At 31.0% G+C, this 26,936-nt stretch overlaps 2 protein-coding genes across 3 annotated transcripts; both read right to left on the reverse strand.

Annotated features, from left to right (window-relative positions):
* Positions 1-4,428: 4,428 nt before the first annotated feature.
* LOC137835738 (serine/threonine-protein kinase GRIK1-like) lies at positions 4,429-10,316 on the reverse strand. Of its 2 annotated transcripts, none has more exons than XM_068644372.1 (13): positions 9,714-10,316; positions 9,319-9,510; positions 8,814-9,197; positions 8,290-8,364; positions 8,161-8,205; positions 7,803-7,877; positions 6,868-6,955; positions 6,605-6,729; positions 6,046-6,141; positions 5,417-5,483; positions 5,207-5,322; positions 5,029-5,107; positions 4,429-4,897 (listed from the first exon to the last, which is right to left on the reverse strand). In XM_068644372.1, the coding sequence occupies exons 3-13, from the start codon at positions 9,129-9,131 to the stop codon at positions 4,752-4,754; spliced, it is 1,230 nt and encodes a 409-aa protein (XP_068500473.1). In that variant the 5' UTR covers positions 9,132-9,197; positions 9,319-9,510; positions 9,714-10,316; the 3' UTR covers positions 4,429-4,751. The 2 variants fall into 2 exon arrangements, with proteins under 2 accessions (XP_068500473.1, XP_068500474.1); XM_068644373.1 differs by having other exon boundaries at positions 8,814-9,207; positions 9,714-10,188.
* A 401-nt stretch (positions 10,317-10,717) lies between these two features.
* LOC137835740 (beta-galactosidase 8-like) lies at positions 10,718-17,888 on the reverse strand. Its single transcript, XM_068644374.1, has 19 exons — positions 17,059-17,888; positions 16,885-16,980; positions 16,620-16,732; positions 16,479-16,545; positions 16,314-16,406; positions 15,917-16,060; positions 15,687-15,775; positions 15,399-15,504; positions 15,212-15,299; positions 14,873-14,991; positions 14,389-14,550; positions 13,945-14,147; positions 13,760-13,854; positions 12,901-13,010; positions 12,609-12,722; positions 12,211-12,312; positions 11,730-11,941; positions 11,307-11,643; positions 10,718-11,222 (listed from the first exon to the last, which is right to left on the reverse strand). The coding sequence occupies exons 1-19, from the start codon at positions 17,221-17,223 to the stop codon at positions 11,115-11,117; spliced, it is 2,523 nt and encodes an 840-aa protein (XP_068500475.1). The 5' UTR covers positions 17,224-17,888; the 3' UTR covers positions 10,718-11,114.
* Between the last annotated feature and the right edge of the window lie 9,048 nt (positions 17,889-26,936).

Here is a 26,936-nt window from a genome sequence, read left to right on the forward strand (position 1 = left end):
GCCATCACATGAAAAAATATTATTAAAAAAAGAAAAAAGAAAGAAAATACAAAAATATGGGGAGACATTCCTTCTTTTTCTTTTATTATCTTTCTTAAAAACTAAATAAAAGTGTACCATCACTAAAAAAAAAAAAATCATGAAATAAAAACCAATTTTAGAGATAAAAAATAATTAGTTGTTACAATGACTAAATTAGAGACCATTTTAGAGAATACAAACTTTTTTGTTTTCTACAATAATTTCTATTATTTTTAAATGGTTATCTATTTAGCAAACCAAAATTTTTCTATCAAATTTAAAATCTAAATAATTGATAGTTAAAACTTTGGTAGCTAATTAGATATTAATTTAGAAACTATTTAACAATAATAGTTAATCTTTAAAATATCTCTAATTTAATCATTATACCTACTAATTAATTTTGGTATCTAAATTTAGTTTTTATTTCATTTCATGATTTTATTGTGTATTTTCGCATAGCAGAGAATGTATTTACATGATTAGATAGAAAATAGTTTGGTAAAAAGCATGGGAAAATAGGAAGGGAGGAATCAGTAAAAGCAAGAGGAACAGGAGAAGCTGGAAGAGAATCTAATACGTTTTCTTTATTCGAGAATGTGAAAGAAAAATGAAAAATGAAAAATGAAAAAAAGAAAATAGAGTAATAAAGAAGGAGGCATGATTGTGCCATTTGTCGACCTCGAAAAGCCTTGTTGCTTTTTGGCAATTCATTCTGAAAACGCAAAAGAAAAGTGAAAAATGGAAAAAAAGTTAGAAAGTATTTATATTTTGAAGGAGAACTTAACATTTTATTGATTAATAGAATACATAGCAACAGAGTTGAGCCAAGAAAGCGATACAACAACTGACATAATTATTTTTAGGAAAAGATGTTCACTCATTCAACATTGTCTTCTGTCTCTGCTCCTGTCGGACCTCTAATTTTCTTCAAATTATATCTAATCAATTTAATCTTAACACTTTTTATTTTTTATTTTTACTCTCTAATTAACTTTCTCACTTTCAAAACTATGTATCAATTTTTTGTAAAAGAATTTATATGGGCTCGTAATTTGTTGGATTAGTTCTTCAGAGTTTATTTTAACAATCTTCTTATGAAACTTATTAAATAATTTGTTTAACTCATTAGGGTAAACTTTGTGGGTAGATCTATAACATTGTTTTTTTATGCAACTCTTAAATGAAATATCTCACTACAAAATAATTAAATAAAAATTCATTTTAAAAATAATAAATAATTAGTTATATTGATTAATTTAGATATTGTTGATATTTAAAATAGTTTATGTTATTAATAAAATTTAAAAATTATTTTTAAATTGATATAATTAATACCAATGTTTTAGGAGTAACTTTAAAATCTAAAATATTGGTAACTATCAATTTAAAAACTAGTTTATAATTTTTATTAATAATAAAAATTATTTTAGATATTAATAATTTTATTATATTTAATTTAATCAATATAGTAATCAATTATTATTTGTCTCTAGAATTAATTTTTATTTAATAATTTTTTTAGTGTTTTTTTTAATATTTTATCTTTAACAGATAATATTATGAATAAATTTTAATTCATTTGCAATATGCGAAGTAAGCTGTAAACAATATTTAAACTAAGTGTAAATGCTGTTAATATTTTATAAATAATGAATAGAAAATCTAATTTTTCATATAGTCACTACTTGTAATTTGTTTTGATAGTTTGTTCAGTACCTTCATTTGTTAAAATAAATCATCAAATAACCAATATAAAATACTGATTAAAAAATTTATTTTAAAATTGATCTACTACTTTTTAATTCATCTTATTATTGGTTTTGAAAGTCTTTAATTTTTGAAATGGAATACAAATTCAAAACGCTAAAAAGGTAGAAGGGAGATATAATTAAATGTTATAAAATAATAAAATACTAATTTGGATATAGATAAAAATAGTCATTATTATTGGAGTAAACTTGGATATTTCAAGGTGCTTTTGGTATAGTTATACTTTTAGATAAAAATTTAAATAACACTAAAAACACTTAAAAAACATATAGTTTTTTCTCCATTTTTATATCGATGGCTTATTATATTTTAAAAAAAGTCTGTTCCTAACAAATAAATATTTTAGATGCATTAAGTGATTGAAAAGTCTCAAGGGATTGCGTAATTAACATAAATACCAAACAATGTGGGTAAGTACCTTGTATGAGAAATAAACTATTTTGTTTAGGAAAAGAAGTTAAAAGAGAGAAAGTGAAATGAATTAAATGAAAGAAAAAAGTTAAATTGTTTTATTTAATTATATGAAAAGTAAAAGAAAAAAATTAGTACATAAAATGGCATAAACATTTTTAATAAAAATATGTAAAAATAATGATAATTTACTCCTTTACTGTATAAAGCAATTCTCTTTCTCTCTCTCTTTCTTTTTCAGATTTTGAACAGATTGCAAACAAATGTGAGTCTCACCTTTTTTTTTCTTTTTTAATCATTCCTGCTTCCTTGCAGAGGATTCAAACAGCAGAAAAACTATTAATATTACCACTTTCCATCTTGTGTAGTTTCTTCCTCATTCACTCATTCTAAACAAACCCTAAAGGCAAAAATAAGCTTGAATATAATTTATTTTATTAACTCTCAGTTATAATAAAAAAGATCATTTATTTATTTACTTTGTATGTAAAAAATATGATAAAACTCATATGTTGTGTGAGAAAATTGAAAAAAAGTGATGCATGTGTGATATCTGGCAGTTGGATAGAAGAAGGTTTAGTTTGAGAATTGTAGAAAACTAAATGAAAGCATATTATAGTGACAGACATGCATGGTTGTAGAAAAATGATCCATAAAGTTAGATGGTAGTAGCGTGCGTGAAATACTTAGTTGCTAATATGATCTTAAAAACAAAAAACCTTATCACTTGTTGTGCTAATCTAATCAGAACATCATAGGCCACATGTTTGATATCCCCTTCATTTTGTTCAACTTTCGTTTTCATGTCAACATCATTCCACCATCCAACAACTTTATTCTTTCCAATTAACAAATTCGAAAACTCACTATTCTTCCTTCCTTCCTCTGCACCAATCTCTACTCATTATCTTATGTCATCACTCATACTAGAATACAACTCTAACTGTAACTGCTGTAACTGTAACTGTAACTCATTCTACTTCTACCTCCCTTTTTGCTAACCATTTTTTACCAGTAACAAAATATTGTATTGTTCATATACCTTTTCTGCCATCCAAATAAATCATAATATCAAGCTGGAATATACTTTTCATGTTTCACGTTAAATGCACGTTCAGCGTGTTTCAACGTTGATTTAAGAGGGTCTTGGTCAATGATGGCTTTTATCTATATGCACATAGATCACTGCTCTTTATAAACTTGCAATTTTTTGTCACAATTATTTAACATTTTCTCTTCTGAAATTCTTTTACGTGGGTGATTGTAAGGATTGGTTATGGTAAAAAAGAACGTTGTTGATGATTTTTGAATTTGTTAGTAGATTTATAATTTGTTTAGGTTTACTAAAATTGAAATAAAAATTAGGATGCATTTGTATGTAGAGAATGTTGATTCGGCTGACAGAGGTCTCATCAATCAGTCTCAGATTGACGTGGTTCGTTCTTTATTTTATTCATCTACTTTCACCTTATCTCAACAACATCATCATATACGTTTATTTATTTAGTTATTCTCAACGGCTCTTATTTAATCCATCCCTTCAATTCTTTTATTCGTTACACCTCTTTTTCTAAAACAAAAAGGAATAAGTACACATAAATTAATGGATTCTAAATAGCTATTTTGAAGTGAAGTTCATATGCAACTTGTATATATACTGTTGGTGCCGTATGAAAGTATATGATTCTGTTGAAAGGATACCAGTTTGCTCCTCCATGCACTGGCTGAGGTTAGAATGAGAGTCGTAGAGAATGGGAGTTGCAGTTATCGTTGAAGATCTTTAAAATGCAAGTCAAATGGTAAAAATCCTAAATATAAAAACAAAGGCTAAGGAGGGTGGTGACGACAATAGAGCCAAAGATTGGCTCTACTTTTGTTTGTTTGCGTGGATGAAGACTTTTGTTGAAGAGTACCACGCGTTTACGACAACCAGAACCGAACTTATGCAACGAATAACAACTTTATCCCATTACAATAATACTTGCAATACCTTTTAAGTTGGAACTTCTCACTTCTCATCTAAAAGCAGATTAAAAGTAAATACAATACAATACAATGTGAGTTGCTACTCCGGGAGGGTTTGGCAAGAATCCACTGTCTGTCAGACAAAGACCTTATGATAGGAGTGGAGTTTCATAAATTTGACAATCAAAGCCTAAATTCAAGCTTAGCGTGGATCGTTGAATAATCAAATTCTTTGAATCTTAAACCAAACCATGTATGTAAGCAAACACTCCAAGGAATGTAATATATAATATATAGAATATGAAGTGAACACAATTGGGCACGTGTTTGAGAAAAAAACTCATTGTATGCGAAAGAGCCGTATACAAGACCTCTATGTCCGCATGCACCAAATGCTTCTTTATAACAAAAAAATAAACATGATTTAGTTGGCTACTTATCGTCGACAACATGAGCTGTATTTGCTTAAATTCCAAGGATCCTTTGGAGACTCCCTTTAATCATAACATCCCTCCGTGGGGTCCAAGTAATGGGCCTTTTCACACTGTACATAACAAATCTAACTTAAAAACCAGTATGGATCAAGCAAGTGTATTGCTCCCATCAAAATCTTCAGCAACCAGGCTCTTGCGTTTGCACCAACATAAGTACCCAGGAATTGGCCCATCATTTCCAATAACCCACACATGCTCGGCAACATCGCCCAATGTCATCCTTTGGTCTGGGTCTGCATAACACAGGTCAGTTGGGAACCATAAAATGATCCCAAAATAAAAATTAGGATGATGATAAAATTATGTCAGCAAATTGAGATGGAATATATACAGTTACGTCTGTGAAAACTTGAATGCCACGTACCTTTGCACAGTAATCCTTCTATCAAGTTCTTCAACTGGGGGTTAATGTCATCTGGCAGAAGTAAAGGATCATTGACTATCTGGACAGGGAAGAAAACAACAAGCTCAGAGTTTGGTGAAAGGTTAAAAACATGAACTCTACGTAATAATATCAGAGGTTAAGTTAATATATGTCATACTTTGTCATATGTATCTTGAAGTGTATCTCCAAGAAATGGGTATTCACCCAATATCATACAGTACAAAGTAACTCCTACGGCCCACGTGTCAGAAGCTTTACCCCGATAAGTAAGACCTAAATAGTATCAACAAATAACTCCAGTGAGAACATGTACTTTTCATATAGTCCACGGAGAAGTGTCTAGCATGCTTGAAAGCAAACCTCTAACCTAAACAACATTCTGGTGCAGTGAAAACAGGAGTGCCAGGTGATCGACGAAGTTCATCCTGGCCATCCTGCAAAATGAAATCAAGGTATTGATTCCTTATTAGTTGAGGTTATATCTACACATGTAATGTCATCAATATATTACAGGAATGTGCTACGAGATGTCAAACATATTAATTAGAAAACAAAAATCTCTCCCTGATTAATAACCATTTTCAACTTCCTAGCTCCTGCCCCATCCTAAGATTAGATCAATTCTTATAGGTATCGCCAAGAAAGAAAATTAAGTGCCAAAAAAACAACTGCTTTGGACCTATTACCGTGATAATTGCAAGAGTGGAGTCAGAATCCTATAGATTTGCAGAGACGTGTGCTATCCGCACAATGAAGTAAAAAAAATCAACTTATATTATGTAATTGACATGTTAATGATTTTCATCTTTCAAGGACAAATTAGCAAGGTACATTCACCAGCTTTCCTTCAACCAATCAAATTTCGAACTCACTCATAAAACAATGTCTTTTCAAATATCAAATTTCGAAAACACAAGAAAATAATATCAGAAACCTGGAGTAAATAATCCGCTTTCACATTTTTTCAAGAATTTTTTAGTTCAGTAATTACATCACCTCAAAAGCCTGGCTGACACTGAAATCCCCAATCTTTACTGTGCCATGACGAGTAATCAACAGATTATCAGGTTTTATATCCCCATGCACTATATTCTGCATTAGAACAAATACTGAATGACCATAGTAACATAGTCAAACTATTTTGAAGCATATAACATCAATGAGCCTGAGCATGTTAGTTATGAAGTTTTTAAGCAGGCATATCTAATATACGCATTTCCAGTGATATGCAAAAATATACTTCAACCAACTATAGACAAATAAATATTTACAGCTTCAAGTAGACAGACAAAACTGACTTTTAAGTGTAAGAAGGATTGCATAAATTAGAATACATATTGCCCAAACAAAAAATAGAAGCAGTAGTGTCTATTTGTAATTCAATTCTCATAAATGTTTTTTTTCTACAAAAAAAAAATCATAGAAATGTGAAAAACATAAAATAAAACAACTATAAAAACTTCAGGCATATAATTGAAGGTCAAAGTGTGCATTTGTGATAGAGGGGGGCGTTAGTCATCATCAACCACAATAAGATTTGGTTGAGAGATAATACATGAGCATGGAGATATGTTAATCCTGAGACTATATCACGCATGTATTTCCTAGCAGTCTCTTCGCCTAATGCAGAGGAACGACCTGTACCCTCACACACCCATTTGCTTTCCACATATTCAAGTACTGTAAAAGTAAAAAAACAGCAGTTAAACAAAGTAGTTATTAGTAATTCTTATTAAAACTTCAGGTTCAAATACATAAGGACAATTTACAGGAACAGTCTTCTCTAAATTAAGAAACCAAGACACTAGTATTGAGTACCCATGTAGAAGTCGTCTGATTCCGAGTCATCAATTACTTCAATGAGATTGACTATATTAGGATGTTCCACCATTTTCATAATCAGTACCTGAAATAACGCACATGTCTATTAAAATACTGCAGGGGAAGTAAAGAACATCCCAAAAATTGAGTTAAAAACATTATTATAAATCATAAAATGAACAAAATAGGAAGCAAAATATAAAAGTGAAATCTTGGCAAAAGATTAAAAATATTGAAATTTATTGGAAAAACCAATTTGCACATGACTAGAGAGAGTGCTTGAGAAGTAAACATAAGCAGGGTACTCTAAACTCCTGTGCTAGCTTTTGAGGTTGAATTAGGTTAAGATTCAAATTTTAAGAACATATAAGAGCCTGCCCTAAATCCGACATCATTTACCATATTATCCACACCAAGCCCAATAAATAGTAGGCGTGAGATGGAGTATTAGGAAAAACTCAAGTCACACATTAACTAGAAATAAGTGTCTAAATAGAATATATAAATGGGGATCAATCCTCACCTTATGAGGGGTTGTGTTAGGCCCTAAGCTAAATTTATAAGAAAATGGAACACAACATTTGCACCAGAAAAAAAGGTCTCCATTTTCCAAAACTGATCTATATGCATGCTATGGTATAAAAAAATCACAGACGACAACATATTCCATAAGAACAGAAAAGCAGCAAATTTAGAAGTAGTTTCCATATACTGTTAGTGAAGTTAAAGAGCCATATGAAGCAGTTGGTGGCTAGCCACTAGCTGCCAACCATTGTGTTATCAAGTTCAATGAATATTTACACTTGGACGACATTTCTACCACAAATCATGATTGAAGATTAAAAAGAAAAGGCCAATGCTCCCACCATGAAATGAGGACTCCCTACCCTATATTGTTCATAGAAAGATACTAAAAGGATATATATACATACCTCCCTTAGAACATCAGTCATGGCAGTCTCAGAGGGTGCAACACGAAGCTTTTGTAAATGAGACTTGTGAAAGGCCTACAGTTCAAAAAAGTTAACCTCAATAAATGACTATTTTGCCCTTGTCACGATAATGACATTTCACACATGCATGTTGCCATGAGGAAGTGAGCTTTTTATTAGAGTTCGTATGTTCTTTTCAGTCTCTTAAAGTAATACAGTCTGCAATTTCTCAGTCACACTAGCTAGCCCAACAATCTACCAGCGTCACACTTCCCTACTCAGGAGCAGTGACTAAGGACCTGTTAAAAACCTGCTATTATAAAATAGTCTGCATGTTCACAACAAAAAGTGTCCATACCTTAATTGCATAATGCTTTCCGTCAAAGCAACCTCGATAAAGAGCCTGAAATTTGAAGAAGGGAAGGGACTCAGGACAGTGGATCCAATGAGAATAAAGGAAACACAATTTCTCAAAAACTAAGCTTACCACTTTGCCATAGCTTCCAGAACCAATTTTGTACTCTCGGACATATTCATTTATCATCTTGTTCCCATTTTCATCCTGAAGGAATGAAGACATTAAAATAAAGACCATGAAAAAGAAGAAGATATTCATCAAAGTACAGACGTTTTGCCTGAATACAGTTCACACCTGTCAGGTAAGAGGATAGACACACTAAAAAGACACAAAATTCAAGACCAAGATTACCGTGTAGAATGTAAAGTAATCTCTCTATATTTATGGTTACAACTTGCAAGTGCAGGAAAGTAGGACAAAGCAGCAACTAGGCAGAAAAAAATTTACACCAAACATTTCAAAGTTTAGTCTTAATTCAATGTCATATCACCAATATTCAGGCAAAAGTTTGGATACCATAAAGGGAAAAAAACACCGAATTCAATATTCACTAATAATGATCCCACTCACATATCAAAACTAGTCAAGCTAGTTTTGACGTTTTACTGAAAGCAACTTTATAGAAAAAACTAAAAAGCTATCTCCACATATACCTCTGTGCGAACAAGTTCAAAAGTCTCCTTGACAGGAAATGGCCTACAAACCATGCCATTCTCAGCTCTAAAGTTCAAAATATCCTCGGAACGGTTCCGTACAGCTTGAACCTCATTATCATCTCCACTGGTGGCGTTACTAGTAACATCACCACTACACGACTCATCACATTCAGTTTCTCCATAATATAATAGGCCATGGGAGAGAAAATTGTTGGTGCTACGTTTAGCCCGACGCCGTCTAGGTTTTTTCACAAATCCGAAGCAACCACAGCAGCCCATCATTTTGGAAAATGAAAAACTCTTATAATCTCCCATCACAGCAGTAACTCACCTCAAACGGGCAAAGCCAATATCCTAATAACTAACTTGTCTCTGCTGACCCTGCAAATTGCTTTCACAATAGGAATCTCAGCAAATGGGTGGGTTACCTCCACACAGCTGCAAGGATTAAGCACAATCACAAAACAAGATTTTACTTATCCCTTAAGGGGAAGATGATTACCTGATATGAGAGGAAGAGAAGGGCCTCAAGCCCCGTTTAACATTACTATTCTAAAGGATGCCATTCAGCTAGGTGGAGAAAACGGCTACAGAAATTAAAGCCACAGCGATTCACACCCAACATTGCGATAGCTCCAGTTTATAGTAACGGTTGCAGGCTCAGCCCACAACTCACCACCAATAATTCGTTGACCTTTTACACAAACAGGAACAGGAATTTTTTTTAAAAAGAAGATGATAAAAAATAAAAACTACATATTGATAAAATAATATTGGGAAAATAGAAATAAGAAGAATACAAAAGTTTTGGACGCCATCAAAGAGAAACGTCAACGGCTGAGTCTATTATTATAATTATAATTATAATTATAATTAATGAAAAGTTCAATAATTTACCCCTCTCTCTTTTCCTCCAGGAGGGAAATTACAAAACGGAAGAACCCTATCCCTGTGGCTCCGAAAGCCTAAAAATCCAGCACGAATCGACGGCCTTCAGAGTAAGACTCGGAACCCTAAATCCAAAATTGAATGGAGAGAGTTGCAATTAGCACAGAAGGAAACCGAAGGAAACGAAAACCCTATTGCAATTGCCGTTGTGAATGGGAAGGAGAAAAATTGGAATGGGAAATCGGAATGCGGAAAAACCCTAGGCGGAGGAAATCGATCCGTCGGGAAGAAAGAGAGTGAAGAAAAAATGAATAAATACAGGGTATTGTGAAAAGTGCGAAGCTAAAAAGAGGGGCAATATAGCAATTAAAAATTTTGTTCAATTTTTAGGAGGAATCCAACAACGGTAACAGGTTGGCCACATTCGGCATCACTCATTTTTTCAGACTATAAATACAATTTATAACTGTTTCTTGCATCCCATAAATGCATAAACGCTTTTTTATACTTTAATACTTCATCACAATTAGAATTAAAATCTAACTTCTTCAACTATTAAATTTTTTTAACAATAACTTATTTCCATTTATATCACTTTCTGCCAAGTTACCTTTTAGAGCTCCAAATTTTAATCTTTTTAGAAGTCAAATTTTTAGGGAGAATAGGTTTCTTTAAACTCAAATATATATGATATTATTTTTCTGTGTAGTTTCTACCAAAAAATGTAAGTAATGTTATACTTTGTTATAAACGTCTCTATTATTTTTCTAAAAATATATCAATTGAAAACTAAATACATTTCATTTCATACTTTAAAAATATAAATCACATTTTATATTTATCATACAAGGGAAGTAATGCAGGTTTTTTTGGAATCTCTTATTCCTGCTGCTTCAAACTTTTCATTACCAATTGTTATGCCTTAATCATGATGAACCTTAAATTCATTCAAGTTGTGGAAACTCAAATTCGGAGAAGGGTTTTTTTTCTTGTTGCAAGTACAACGCATTGGGTTGATTTCTACTGATCCAACTTGTGAATTTCAAAAGCTCTACACATCCTTTTACATTTCAGTAAATTTTATCATACAATTTGTCTCACGAGAAGAACTTCATGCTCCTAATTTCAACATTTTACTGTTCGCTTTCCTCACACCAATCATGAGAACAACTTGTCTTGCAAGTTGGGAAATTAGTCATCCTTTTCAGTAAAAGCATAAATAAAAAAAATACCATTTGTGGCGTATCTTGCATAAGCCAAGACTTTTTTTCTTTTATTGCACGTGAGACTAGACAGTTTTAGTTGACAAATTTTCATGGATGTTCCTAGATTGCAAATCTACTGTGTGGCTTATTAGTAGGAATCATCTTGAGACAATTGGGGAGTGTTCTTGTAACAACATGTCTCTGTCTATGCACAAGTAGCTTCAACAGCTAAACTCTTTGCCACTCCTCTACAAGGATCTCCAAATGTATTGATTGACACTCCAACACTACAACTGCTTGATCCAATGCAGGCCTGTTTAAAATCATTTGATGAGTCATTCTAGACCAAAGCGAAAAGATATCAATGTAAAAAGAGAAAGAGGAAGCTAAATAACACCTTCTGCACTATAGGCAAAGCCTTGTTGCTGCTGCAGCGTCCATGGTAGAAGTTCCCACAAGTCCCCAGGGGGGTTCCGTAGCTTGCAAATTTAATGGAAGAGATGACCTGATTATTCTGAGGGCATGTGAGTGATAGTACAGGACCTACTTCTCTTCCTGATTCTGTATATGAGTTCCACAATTCTACTGGTGGTGGGTGAGAATCAGATACATGTGCACACAAACTTTCTATCTGTTTTGTGACAAAAGATATTTGTGTTGGATCACCTCCCTTCTCCTCAAACAAAACAAGGGTGTTGCCACTTGGTTTCAACCACGATCGTGGTACATGATACCTGCAGGATTAATGCCTCAGTGATATTATCAACCAAAGACTAACTTCATTTTTCAATTTCACTCATTTATGATATCCCACACTTACAGTGTCTGTGATGGTTTTCCACAATTTCTGCGGCATTTGGATGCAGTGTAAGGTCCTCTATAATTGCAAGAGTCTGTGCAACCAGCATCTGAAGCTACATATGTAGGCCAGTATCGGCCAATGCTTTGCCCATTCACCCAAGCCTCACCTTTACTCATTCCCGTGAAGTCAATTGCAACTGGACTCGTGCCGGATGGAGCAGCAAAGGTTGTCTAATGCAACATGAACTACATTAGTTAGTAGCAGAAGTATTTTTCCCATAGAGCATTCCCTTCATTTCAATTATTGTATGCTAATGCAAGTTGAACATAACAGTTGTAGACATTGCTGGTAAAACTATACAAAGATATGGGAGTTCTAAAAGAAGTGGGTGGTGGCCAGGAGGATGGGAATCTTTAAATTGTCTACAAGCCTGGGATGAGTAATAATTCTAATTCCCTTACTCCTGATCAGTAAAACAAGGAAATGAAAATCAGATTACCTTGTACCAAGTCAAAGGTTGGTTCTTAGGGAAGGTAGACTGTGAATTCCATTGTTCAGAATTTCCACTAGACAGGCCTGAGTCTTCACCTTTGAGTCCAACCTGCATAAAAAAAATTAAGACTGCATTCTATGATTTTAACCAAAACGGAAATAGGGAATCCAACTGACTTCAGTTTTATATCTTTTAGGATCTTGAACTAAAAAATAGCACTTTACATCTTCTATCATGAACTTATTGATCTATGAAATTCATTGGCGGGAATAGAGAAAATAACTGAAACATACAAGTAAACTTTATGGATAGGTTTAAGTATTACATGAATCTCACAAATGTTTACTTGATTAAGTTATATACAAAGGAGACAGAATAGAGTTTAACCAAATGCAAAAACTGACTTGATATGTCCACTTCTGGGAGGAGAGATCAAGTGTATTGGCATTCGCCAAACCTTTCAATATCACTGGACCAGTGATCCCCGCTCCTGATGTGTCAAAAAATGCTCCATAGTTCTGATGTGTATAAGGTTTAATTAGTCAATGTTGTAGCAATCATCGATATAAATGACTGGACGAGTAAGCAAGATAATGTGTAACAGAAACTAACAAGCCAATACATAATTGCATACTATAAAACCATAATTTCATATCTTGTAAATTTGTGTGTATAGTATGGTGTGGAAAATTGAACCTGAAGTCCCACGGTTAAACTCAAGAGGTCAATTGTGTTCTTTCCAGCCACTAGGGTGACAGGGATGTCCACAGTGAACTTAGCTTTGCCACTGTTGCCTGCTTGACTCCCTAAGAAGTTTTCAATAATATTGCAGATAATTAAAATTAATTCAAGAACTTAATTGAAGGAATAAAATCTGAACATTTTAGGAAGGAGAAACTGCTCTTACGTCCTTGCTTGATTTTAAATTAAGCTTTGATTTTATTTTCCCAACATCTTTAAAGGGATTCGAATTTTGCATAACAACAAAGACTCAAAATTTAAAATTTGGTGGATCCTCTTCTACACATAAATTAAATAGAGATTTCGGTTCCTGTACAACAGACCAGTACTTAATGTTTCGTATGATTCAACTGATTTGATTTTCATTTGGGTTAGATACATTATAATGTTGTAAGGTCATATAACTAGGTGAAATTTGATTTAAATTGATTTTATCCATTAGCTAAGAATTTAAGTTGTGTTCAGGTTTCTGATCAATAACTGACCAAACATGTCTGCTATTTTCAATTCTGACTACATACAATGGTTGCCCCCTCCACTGGATTCAAATTAGATGCACAATACCACTCAAACTCTTCAAAAATTCCTCTCTACAATGAAATTTATACCTATCTAAGTCTCTCATCATTTAGCAACAATTTCAAGAGGTGCTGCAGTTACTAAAATGATACCAAGGATCTACATAACCAACAATTAAATATGAATCTCAATCATATAAAACAAAAACATAAGAATATTTAGGAAGAAAGAGTGTAGAGATTCACAGTTATCCCAATATAACATCAGTTGTAGTAACTGTTTTACTTTTATTTACCTGCAAGCTTCCCGTTGATGAAAGCATGAAGGCCATGACCAAGTGATTGAATTTGAAGGAAAGTTTGAGAACCAGCAGCATCCTTATAATCAATGCTTTAAGAAAAACACAAGAACAATGTTAACAAAGCGGAAAGAATTATAGGTCAGGGGAAATGTCTTGCAACATGGAGGCCTATTATCTACCTTAATGAGTACCACAAGTAATCACTTTTATCAGCTGTTGTATTTATTTGCTCCAGTAATCCAGTTTGTGAGAATGAATTGGCCTTTGAAATACCCACTGGTTCACTTATCCAACTCCATCCAGTACTAGAAGTTTCTAAAGAACCAATATCTTCTTCTGAAGGTTCATTTGTGAAGCTTGAAATTGAAGAAGCAGAATTAATCTGCCATGAAAAATATTATTTTTATCATATGCTACTTGCTTCTTGGAGTAGAAAATAACAACTTTTTTTTACTATAGAAGCATTAATCACAAAATGACCATACTCATTACAATTTCATAGTAACTCGAGTCAATTAAACTAGTTATAAGATTGGGAAAATCAACCAACAACACATTTAATGTTAGGGAGCCACTCATTAGTGAAGCCACATTTACATGAAAAAGAAGTTAATGAGGCGAACCTTTGCAGTGTTAAGCACTACATTCTTGCAGTCTGGTAAGATGCTCACAGACCATGCAGGCAAGTGATATGAGTTGCCACTGAAATTTACAGTTACATCAGATGTGGTGCCTACATTAGCAAGGAAGGCCGAACATACAGATTCTGTCTTGTAAACTGCAGCCTGTGGTTTAGATAGTAAAAAATACATTATGGAGAGACTGATTTTTCATAAAGCATATAAGTAGTAATGCAGAAAAAAAAAAAAAACATCAGCATGCAATAGCATTATTGCAAGAGGAAGGAACCAGTGTAACCTATGACAGCGAGCCAGTGTACCAATTTATAAGTTAGCATTCCACTATCACGGGGCATTTCAAGGGAAATAAACTAACGAAAATTTTATAAATAAGGAGAATTACAAATAAGTTTATCAAAGAAATTCCATCCCAAGACATGAAGAACACGTTTAATGGACCAAATTTTTTAACATAAACCATTCATACCTCTAGGTTTGGACCAAGGGATACAATTGATGGATCAGTAGCTATCAATGCTTCTTCACAAAGCTTTATGGCCTTATGAACATCTTTAAGGTGGCCCCACTTAGGCTGTCTAACAATTCCTGAAGCATATGGTAGAGATATGTTTAAAAACCCACACAAATTTGTCAGTGTAATTTGTCTTACATAAATAATTAATAAATTGTGCATGCAATACTGTTTATCCAACTTCTTCAATGCATATGGAAGTTAAGCTGCCCTCAACTGACAGTTGCTAGCACAATTGTGATGTCTGCAATATCAACCAAAGATATGCAATATGAAGGAAGAATGAGTGCATACCATACTCATCAATTGGTGCATCATAATCATAACTTGTAGCAATGAAAGGTCCACCAGAAGTTCGGTCAAAGTTGGTCCCTCCATGGTACTGTTTCAAAGCAAGCAATATATTTCCTCTTCGCATCAAATTCTTTCTTGAAGTATCATATCAAATGAAATGCAGCCACCACATTTAAAGTTGCATTACCATATAGTAATTTTGAAATGTTCCTCCTCGCTGAAAAAAGCGTGCCACAGCAAATGCAAGATCTTCCACAGGTCTGGAAGGAACAGCACCACCAAATGAAAGAAACCTACCATTCCAAAGAGTTTAAAACAACAAAAACAAAACCTTGTTCCAAAGAAGTTCAAAAGATTAAAAAACATTAAGAAAAAAATAGACTCTAATATAAGGTACAAAAACTAATCAGATGACATTTCAAGGGATATATTTCATTGAAATAACTAACTGATTTAAATAGAAAAAGATGCTAACCATCCACTCCAATTCTCAGTCCACATTTTTGGTTTTGTGTTAGAGTTTGGTGTAAATTGATCGCAGTAAAATCCATTGCATGTATTAATCTGCGGGTTGTTACAGTATCAATAAAGTAAAGAGAATGTAGACAGAACACCCTGATTTCTCCTTCCAGGAAGACAAACAATCTAGTAAAAAACATAAACCACCAACCCTTGATGTTGAAAAATAAACAGAAGAAAACTCACAATTGGATCAGGAGCATCAGCTTGTTGACACATGACCCAGGGAACCCCTGTATCAAGAGATGTAGCCATAGTTGCTGCCCACTTGATGTAGGATTTGCCAGCAGCACCGTAGGACGAATCAATGTTTCCATACTCATTTTCAATCTGGCATTAGAAAGTACTAATATTATTATATTGACAAATATTGTAATTTACAACCATACTTCAACATCTGGATGTTAGTAATTTCTTTTAAACAAAAAAATGTTTTTATTAAATGAGACTAATTTGTATGCACCACCAATGTAAAAAGATTGTTACCCTTGATTAGAAAGTGTTAGATATGACATGTAAGATAGTTGTTATAACTATCAATGCAATTATGATTAAATTCTCATTAAATTAAAAGAAGAAAAACCTGAGATAAAATAATAGGTCCTCCCTGTGACGCATATAGCTTCTCTTGCTTCATCATATCCACAATTTTGGCAGTGAACCGCTTCATTTCTGCCTGAGTACAAAGTGGTCGGTGAGTAAACTCGGATCCAAGGACAGCATCACAAAGCAGAAGGAGGAGAGTTACCTTGAAGGGTTCATTATCAGTTCTGAACTTGATTCCTGGAATGAAGTGCAACCAAAGGGGGAAACCACTATTGAAAAATGACATCCCTCAATTAGACATGAACACCCCCAGAAAATAGAACACAAAAGGACCAAACTTTACCCATAGTTCCATTCAGCACACACGTATGGACCAATGCGGAGATGCACATAGAGACCCGCCGCTGCCACTGTCTTCACAAATTTCACCAAGTCCTTCCTCCCATCAAAGTCATACTGCCATTTTTTCTTGTTAGTATTTTCATTCAAAACCACAGAAAGAAACTGCTAAACATTCCATGCTTCAACAAATGCAATGCTGATACCGGAAGCCATAGGAGAATGCAAAATTAAAATAAAATAAAAAATGAAAAGAGAACAGTCATAACCTGTCCTCGAACTGGTTCGTGTGCGTTCCAGAAAACATAAGTCTCAATCACATCCAATCCTCCATCTTTTGATTTTTGAATAAGGTCTGGCCACATCTGCAACATTTCCCTTCTAAGTTAAAAAAACCACGCAGAAGTCACACACACAAGCACAGAGAGAGAGAGAAAAAAAACCTCTGGAGTGCTGCGAGGGTAATGAATAGAACCGGAGATCAAGACCCTGCGTTTGCCATCGATGACCAATGCTCTGTGATCATACTGCACATTGGCACAGAACAACGCGGGAGTGTAAATGCAGAGAAACCAGAACACAACCAACACAATATGTGTTGCTCTCATGTTGTAGTTTTTTGGCACAACGGAGAGAAAGGAGCAAACCCACAAGGAAAGGAAGACGCTTTATCCAAACCAAAATGGCAACAAATAATGGGGTTGCCTTGTTTGGTAACACAATGCAAAGCGATCTTGCTTTGCTCGATGTGTTACTTGTGTCGTGCCTCACATGCGTGCGAAATGCAAATGCTAATGATGTTGCTTTGCGGAGAGATATTAATGGGAAGTAAAAGTGGTTGAAATGAAAGAGATAATAAAACTTGGAGAGAGGGAAGGGAATCAAATGGGGGGAGAAGTAGAGTGAAGAGTTAGGCTAACAAGCTATATATGTACATCTATGATTTATTTGTTATTTATCATTTATTCTGCTGTTAGAAAAGGACACTCCAGGTGTCAGATGTGTGTGTTAACAAAGAAAAAAAAGGTTGTCGGTGAGATTATCGTGTTGGTCTGTCGGCGAGTCAATGGTGAAGGGTGGAGCATAGGAAATGGGGTCTTATCGATGAGGCATTTTATGCAAAGGGGTCAAAAATTGGTAGTGAAAAAGGAAAATGGTGATATTGCTGATGTTAAGATTTGTGTCGAAAGCTGAAGGGTGTGGTTTAGGTGGGGAGACACAAACACAGGGCATGGCAGCTGTAACCAGTAATGACCAAACGGTTTCAGACGATATTTATTCCCCCTAGTTTTTTGTTCTTTTTATGGTATTTGGATTCAGGTGCGTTGCATGAAACAGAGTTTTGTTTGTGCCTATGTTAACTTTACTTTCGTCAATCAAAAGTTGTCTTTAACACTCTCTAACGCCGAGTAAAAGCAACTCTTAATTTTAACATATGTTTCAAAATGAAATATGTTTTATTAACACCGTATGCCATAGTAAAAGCACAGATAATGTCAGAGTCTGTGGCAAAAGAGTCCTTATATAAAGCTGAATTGCTTAAGAATATAACCGCTAAAAATGGAAAAAAAAGGTTATTCTATTTAAGGAGGTGGAGGTGGACATATTTTGAAAAAATTGTAATGATATTTTGACACCTGTTCAGTTTACATTTATAATAAAATATTAATATTTATAATAAAAAATTTAAAAAAATAAAAAATGTCATGAAAATATAGACAAAAGAGTAAGAGTGAGAACTTTCCTAAGTAGAACTTAAAATCAAAATGAATTCTTATTCACCTTTTATTTCCTTTATGTTACACTGAAACCAAACCAACACTAAAATAATGGAACAGGACTATGTAGAAATAGTTAGTATAAAAATAAAATATAATTTGTCTTACAATTAATTAGGGTAATTATTTTTTTCGCTTTACGAAGACTGTATATCAAGTATAAGATAGCACATTTAGTTTTCTTGTGATGTTAGATAACATCTTATTAAAAAAATTGTTGTTTTCAATCACAACTAAATCATAATACCTGATCATATCAGAAAAATAAGATCTGGAAATACTTATTTCTATTTTTTTTTATCAATAGAGCACATTAGACGAGAGTTTGCACTAGATAACTAAAAAATATGATCCTTCAAAAATGTTATTCTCTAGTCCATAATAGAAATGGTTGATTGAGAAAAAAAATCATTTTGAGTGAGCAAGAGAAATTGTTTAACTTGATTATCTTTATTTCTTACTTAATTAGCGAATCTAAGTTTATCAATAGATTGAATGATGTCACTATTCTTAAATATTTTAACATACATGATCATGTGAAAAAGTTTTGGGTTTGTAGATTTCAACATTGATGATAATATACATAGTACTATCCCTTGTGGTAGGATTTTTTATAATAAGTGTTGAAAAATTTATTAGTGTTTTTTTTTCTATTTATTTTTAAAAGTTGAGTTACTAGATAATATTTTGGTTATTGAATTATTTGGAGGATGACCTCACTTTTTGAATGTGATCTTTCTTTCATGGTTGATGTTTTCAAGATTCCATATATATAGAGAGAGGGAGAAGAAAATAATGTGTTGATAGGTGGTGTCAGCGATGAATTACACCTTCAATACTAACAAGTTTCCAGTGATTATGACATGAAAGTTATCGACAACGAGTCTAAGGTGCAAGGCGATGAGGATCGATGACAGGGAAGGATTGTTAGTGTCGATGTATTGTCACACATGGTGAGAGCAATGCAAGTGGTTGACAAAGTGTCAAGCATTCGTGACGAAGAAGAAGAAGAATGGATGGTGTTTGAGTATTTATGGAACATGGTGTTGATCTCATTGACACATTACTTAAAGATGAGTATGTAATTGCTTATCTGAAATTTTGATATATGGAGTTACTTGTTTTAATATTTTTTTTGAAGAAAAGAGAATATACTGTTTTGAAGTAAATATACTCCAAGACTTAAAATAAATAATATGAAGAAGAGAAAAATAAAAATTATTATAAAAAGAAAGAGTTAATATAAGTGTTATAATCGTATCTCAATAAGTCTTTTAAGTATAAGACACTTGGGTAGTTATGTGTATTAAAAAAAGTTATAATTTTATCCCGATAAAAATTGTATTAGAGAACTTGTAATTTTATCATAATAAAAATTGTATGTTAAAGTAAAAATACTTTTATTAAATATTTATGAATGTAGAACTTGAAATAGAAATAACATTAAATTTATTTATGATCTCTCTCTTATTTATAAGTGTGATTCTATCTAGGTTATTTATAAGCGTGATTCCACTAAACGATTATTATTTTCTATTGCATGATTCCTAACACCACACATGCAATCGCTATTTCAACAAAACACAACAAAATTCCATGCCAATTCTACCTTTTCATCCACCAAAACCTAATGCAGAGGTCACAAATCTCCACCACCAAAACTACAAAATAAAAAATCATAAAATAAAAACTAATTTTAAAAACTAAAAATAATTAATTATTACAATGACTAAATTAAATATCATTTTAAAAACTATTTTTTTTTATAAATTAGTTTCTATTAAATAATTTTTAAATTGGTATTTAATTAACTATGAAGATTTTAACTACCAATTATTTAGATTCTAAATTTGGTAGAAAAATCTTGATAACTAATTAAATATCAATTTAAAAACCATTTAACAATAATAGAAACTAATTTAAAAATAAATTATTTTTTAATCTTTAAAATGGTTTGTAATTTAGTCGCTATAATAATTAATTTTTTTTATCTAAAATTGGTTTAATTCATTATTTGTTGGAGATCCCACATCAACTAGAGATTAGAGCCTTTCATTATATATAAGTGGATGCAAACCTCAACTCTATGAGCCGGTTTTATGGGATTGAGTTAGACTTAAATCCACTTCATAATATGATATCAGAGCAATTTTCGAGCCTATCGTGCCACCTTCATGGCAATGAAGGTCATAAAGAAATAGAGTAATTATTTGATAAAATAAAAGTAGACACTAACTACTTTTTATATATATATATATATATTAAAAAGAATTAATATTTCAAAATTAAAGGTAAAAGTAAATAAATATATTAAAAGTTTTACATTTATAAAAATATACAATTAATAATTAACGTGGAATTTAAAATTTCTGCATAAAAAATTCGTACTAACAGAATTCAAGGGTTGATCACTTACTTCAATTTGATTCATCTACTACCACACCTAAATGACAATGATCTCTTCCTTATCTTTATATACACACTTCACTTCACCTAATTAAATTAAAAATCGAGAGCGTGGGACCATGAAATGAAAGCCACACAAATTGCAGAACACTTAGCCATACCATGCATTTTCAACAACTATTCTTTGCGATTAATAAAACATACAAAAGTTGTTTGTAAAATTGGCACAAAGTTGAGTGCAATGGCATTTGCAATTACCCATTTGATTTATATAAAAAAAATAAATAGAGGTGTATCTATAAAAAAAATAATACATGAGCATCTTGACCATGGAACACTCAACTCCTAATTTTCTTAGAGAATGGATTTTAAGTGGTGTATAAAAACTTTAATTTTCTCTGCATTTATCTTAGATTTTGCTCCACAATCAAATAAAGGATGATACTATAAAGTGATAAATATATACTTATTTTCATATTCTGTCTAACTAATTCAAATATTTTCCATCAACGAAATTTACTATGACTTTTTATTATTAATCATTACTAATTTTTTTTCTTTTGTTTAATATATAACCATTAAAGTTAATTGTGGTTGGTTAATCTGATAAATTCATTGGTAGTCGGCAAGTATGATGGTTAGTGATTCGTGTGTATCTTAATTACAAGTGATTTAAAAACATCTTGTATAAATTAACTTGAGTTACAAAGTGATGTGTAGTTTTGATTGTAATTGTATTTTTTGGAATAATTAGTTATTACTTACTTTGAGATCAAATTCGTGCTTTTAGAATAATGGATTTCATGTTACATCAATTTGAACTTACTTCATTAGGTAATATCTTTTTCATTAATTGCTTTCAATTTTTATATAAAGATATTTTTTTTCAGGAGTACGCTTACCTATTCTACCAAATACAGATACACCTCCATGAGCTTTAGCATGTTATTGATCAATTTCATAATAAATACAATTTTATACATTCTAGCTCCACCAGAAAGTTCTATTTATATGAGTATGTACAAGAGACCTAAATTATCCATCGACTCTCCCTAAACACATTTTAAAATTTGTCCTAAAACCCACTAGTGATAAAGGCCGTAAAGACTAGTATAATTACATACAAGCAATTAGAAAAAAAAGAAGTATAATAATAATTTGATTCTTCGTTGTTGTACTAAACAGTAGAGAAAATAGAAATTATTTCTTCATTTTAAAAAAAAAGTAATTAATTGTGACGTGTTTACTAAAAATTTTATTTTGTAACGAATTATTTACCTTTATGATGTGTTAACAATTTAATAATTATCTTTGTAGTTATAGAATGTTTCAGGGTTATCTGATATCTAAAAATTAAATTTTTTGTATTAAATTTATAGTGTGGATACTTTGTTTTAACTCTAATTCTAACTCTCATTACCTAATACTACTATATTGCTCTAGAATAGAAGGAGAATGACTGATTTTATTTTGTCTAAACAAGACTCTTATAATGAATGGGTTAAAGGGTGAATGAAGGAAGTGTTGGTGTGGGATAGTCTTGTGTTTTGACTTCCACATTGAAGATAATCTAGGTCACACTTTTTTGGAGTGAAACAAAATGTTTCTTTAATTTTGATTTTATTTCTTTTGTGTAGTGAATTAGGCTCCAAAATCATAAAAAACATTTCGATGGCAAAGGATGAAATAGGGCATTAAAATACAACATGCCCAAACATTGAAAAATTAAACTAAATAAATGAGTGTTTGAATACAACGCCTTGTCATAACATGGTAATGCATTTAGGAGCACACGAAATGATAACTAATTGGCGTAAAATATTAACAAAATTGAATTTTTTATCCAAATCTTTTCATTTTTATGTTTCATTGGATCTTGTAATTTTGAAACTTTTCTAAACAAAGTATGGAGTTCCTTCAACTTTATAAATCCCTTAAATTCTTTCGGATATTAATGATAAGATTTAAATTATAAAATCTTAATCATAAATTTATTTTAAAAATTACAATTCCTACGTAATACCTAAAACTACAATATATTTTTATATCAAAATATTTTTAAAATACACGCTTTAGATTTTAATTTAATGCATACATAAGTGCAATGTTAATTTGCATGGATGGATCTACAAGACAAATAACAATATACTAATGGAAATTTGGATAATTACCAAATGCAGGGACAAAAGATTAATCAATGATATTCAAATTTTACGTTGATGAAACACTATTAGAAAATAATTAAATAAAAATTACTTTTAGAGATTAAAAATAATTAGTCGTTATATTAACTAAATTAATTAAATTTTATTTTAAATATTAAAAAAGTTATTGATTTTTAAATTAGTTTATATTATTGATAAATATTTTATAAATTGATATTTAATTAGTTATCAAGGTTTTAACTACCAATTATTTATATTATAAATTTGGTAGCAAAAATCTTAAACACCAATATAGACACTATTAATTTAAAAATTAATAATTTTTTTAATATTTAAAATAAAATCTAATTAATTTAGTCAATATAACAATTAATTATTTTTAATCTTTAAAATTGATTTTTATTTAATTATTTTCTTGCATTGAAAACACTATTAACATAATTTTTACTATTTTTCTTAAGAGAATGTTATGCTATAACAAAACTATTTAATATTTAAGAAATTAAAATAATGAAATAAGATAAAAAGAGATAATTTTTCTCTCATTTAATATTTAAGAAATTAAAATAATGAAATAAGATAAAAAAGAGATAATTTTTCTCTCATTTCATACCAATTGAATTCTTTCATTCTTTGTATGCATCCCTCTTTCCATTTCTTTATAAATATTTTTTTTGTTTAACTGTTATTTTTAAAGTTTAAAATAACACTAAATTTTCATTTATATTCTTACCATTTATCTTATTTTTAATTAGTTTCATCTTATAAATATTTTATCAAATAACTAAAAAAATTATTATACTGCTTGATTATTTTATAAAATTTTAAACTGACATTTAATAAAAAGAAAGATAGGGTGGATATGAAAACAAACTAATAACATAAAAGTATGAATTCTTAAATGCATTTTATTAACTTAAATGTTATTATTTCATTAAAGAAGAAAGTCATTCTCTTACCTACAAACCAACAATTATAGCTGATACTTTTTCTTCTTCTTTAATTTTATACTGTATTCTATTTTAGAAGTGCCAAATTTTAAATATATCATAATTTTAATAAGAAATTGTGGTATGTACACTAGCTATATACATAGATAATGTCTCATATTTTAAGTTAGGTATGAGACAAGAATATGTATGTATATATTTATCTAGTTATTATACTAGTATGTGTTTATAATAAACAAAATACCATTAATTTATTAAAAAATCTAAAAAACTTGTTATTTTTTTATATTTTTTTAATTTGAATAAATCTTCTTTTGTTACATAAATTTTTTTTAATTATTTATTTAATTTTTTCATAATCATTTATTTCAATTATTCGACTTATTTCATATGTATAAGTTTACATAGACCTGTTTCATCTTAAATTCAATTATATATTTTTATTTTGGTGATTCAAAGATGCATTGCATTTAAGACAATGTAAACTTCAATTATATTTAATTAATTATTTATTCGACATATTTATGAACATTTTTGTTTTGTTTTAAAATCTTTATTTACCGTTGCTTTTTCTATTACTTGAAAATATTTGACTATAAATTTTAAATATTCAATCAAACATTTAGTTTAGTTTATCTTTTCTCTTTGGTTATTAACTCTTCGGTCACACAAGTTTTATATTCACCAAGTTTATTGCTACTTTCCTTTTCAACATTTGGAAAAAATAAAAAATGTCATATTTGTCAAAAATTTCAATTACATGTATTTATTATTAAATACTAAAACTATTGACACAAATGAGAACAACCGGAAATACATATATATAACAAAAATGAGAATAAGAATACATGTGAATTTGTTATATAAAGATAATTATACACGAATGATATGCATTATACAATAATGTTTTGACATTATAAAGAAATAAATTTGTTTTTCAAAAGACTCGTTGTTTTCCCTCAATCCTAGGGGATTAGTGTACTATGTGAGTACTTGAGATCCTCATCTTAACATATCAATATCTCGAAAACACATTTGACAATCAAGATTAGAGTTTAATCACATAATTAGCAAATATGACACAACAAATAATTAATAAACTGTGATTAAGAAAACACTAAAACCTACTTAGGTCTACTTTAGTCATTTGTGCATGAAGGAACCCAACACGATTGGTATAAACAGATAAACATCCTAAAGTAAAAAATAACTAATCTTTAACGATTATTATATACTCTTTATTTTGTCCGATAACTGACTCGAACGTTAAATTATAATTACATGTATCTCCGACAAAACCAAAAACTGAAGATCCGAAACTAAGAACTCAAAACTGCGAACCAAAAACTTAGAGCAACGTGCAATGACTAAATATGTTCTATAATTCGATTCAATCCAACAAAATAATTACAATTTCTATCCAATTAAAAAACGCAAAATGTAATAATAGATTATATTCGAAGTAAATATTTTAAAAGGTATTTATTCTAAAACAAGAATTATAATTGATTATAGATATTTTTATTATTATAAAATAATAATAAATAATTTAAATATAATATTAAAAAATTAATAAAAAATAAAAATTATATAATTCTTCCTTATCTAATATCAATATTACATATAGACAGTGCCTTAAGTTGCACGCTGTATTTACAGTGCAGAAACTGTAAACCTGAAACATGATATCGTGTTCCATGGAGCACCCAAATTCTGTTGGCTATTAAATAACCACAAAAAGTTCATTTTAGTTTCAGATGGTTTTATTTAATATACAAATATCTCAGAGCAATTCAATTTTTTATCTAATTGACTGGGACCCAGACTTTTGGCCACCAATTGAAGTTGATAGAATGCTTTATTTCTTTTAAGTAATTTATGGTGTAAGCAATAAGCAACTGAAGTAGGCATGTCACATGACAAAACCCTCTTTCAATGTTTTCTATTTTGATTCATAAAAGAATAATGCTTCTCTGCTTTGTAAACTATTTATTTTCATTGGTTGAAATAAAAAACTGTGGCACAACTTTTGAAAGATATACTGAAAAACTTAACACTTATTTTCACTGAATGTGGAATTTAAACCTGTTCTGTAATTCTAAAGCATATTTACATAGCTATGGACTCATCATTCTTATTGAAGCAGCTTCAGCAACTTATTAGGCTTTGATTGCATATTCCAACCACATTTTCAAACCTTAATTGCCTTGTGCACCAAATTGAAGATTTTTAGAGTCACCATAATGCATATTTTAAAGAACAGTTGAGTACATGACCCATGTACACACAAGCTGAAGCCATTTACTGAATCTCATTTTATATGAACCCCTTTCCAATTAAAATGGAGTGCAGGTGAAGAGTGATCCCTCTTTTTCATCTCTCTAGCAAAGTGGGATTGAGATCATCATTTCCTGTTCCTATATAATGAGATATGATTCCTTTCTGCAGAGATACATTTTTTTATCTGATAAATCATATATCTGATAATGATAAGTGCTTACATTACCTGATAAAATCTAGCCTTTTTTGTTTCCTCTTCAATATTGTTATTTAAGAATATGAGATTTAAATTGGCCAACTAAGGAATTGATTTCCTTAGTTGAATGGTGAAGATCAAGTCGAAATGAGTATTTGTAGTGTTAGTTTTAGGTATGAATGCAAATAGCAGTTGCTAATTTTAGATATAAGTTGTCAAGCTTTCAAACCTCACTAAACTTTGTCTCATTGGTTTATGGCGATGATGTGAAAGTATCAATAGTAGATCACATGATGCAATAAAAAGAAAAGTTGCAGAGAGAAGGGGTAAATTTAGTACCACTTCCTTCTTTGTGTGCATAGGACAATGAGAAAATTTCATGAGCTAAAGCAAAGATGGCAATGATATAGATGACCCACAGGCATTGAACACCGAGCAAGTAGCAATGCACCGTAGGTTAGAGGTTACCATCCAACCAAATCATCATCAAACTTACTCAGATTGAAAATAAATAAATAAGGGACTTGTTCCTTAAGATATCAGCAA

Source organism: Phaseolus vulgaris, chromosome 5, assembly GCF_000499845.2.
Source record: "Phaseolus vulgaris cultivar G19833 chromosome 5, P. vulgaris v2.0, whole genome shotgun sequence".
Classification (NCBI taxonomy): domain Eukaryota; kingdom Viridiplantae; phylum Streptophyta; class Magnoliopsida; order Fabales; family Fabaceae; genus Phaseolus; species Phaseolus vulgaris.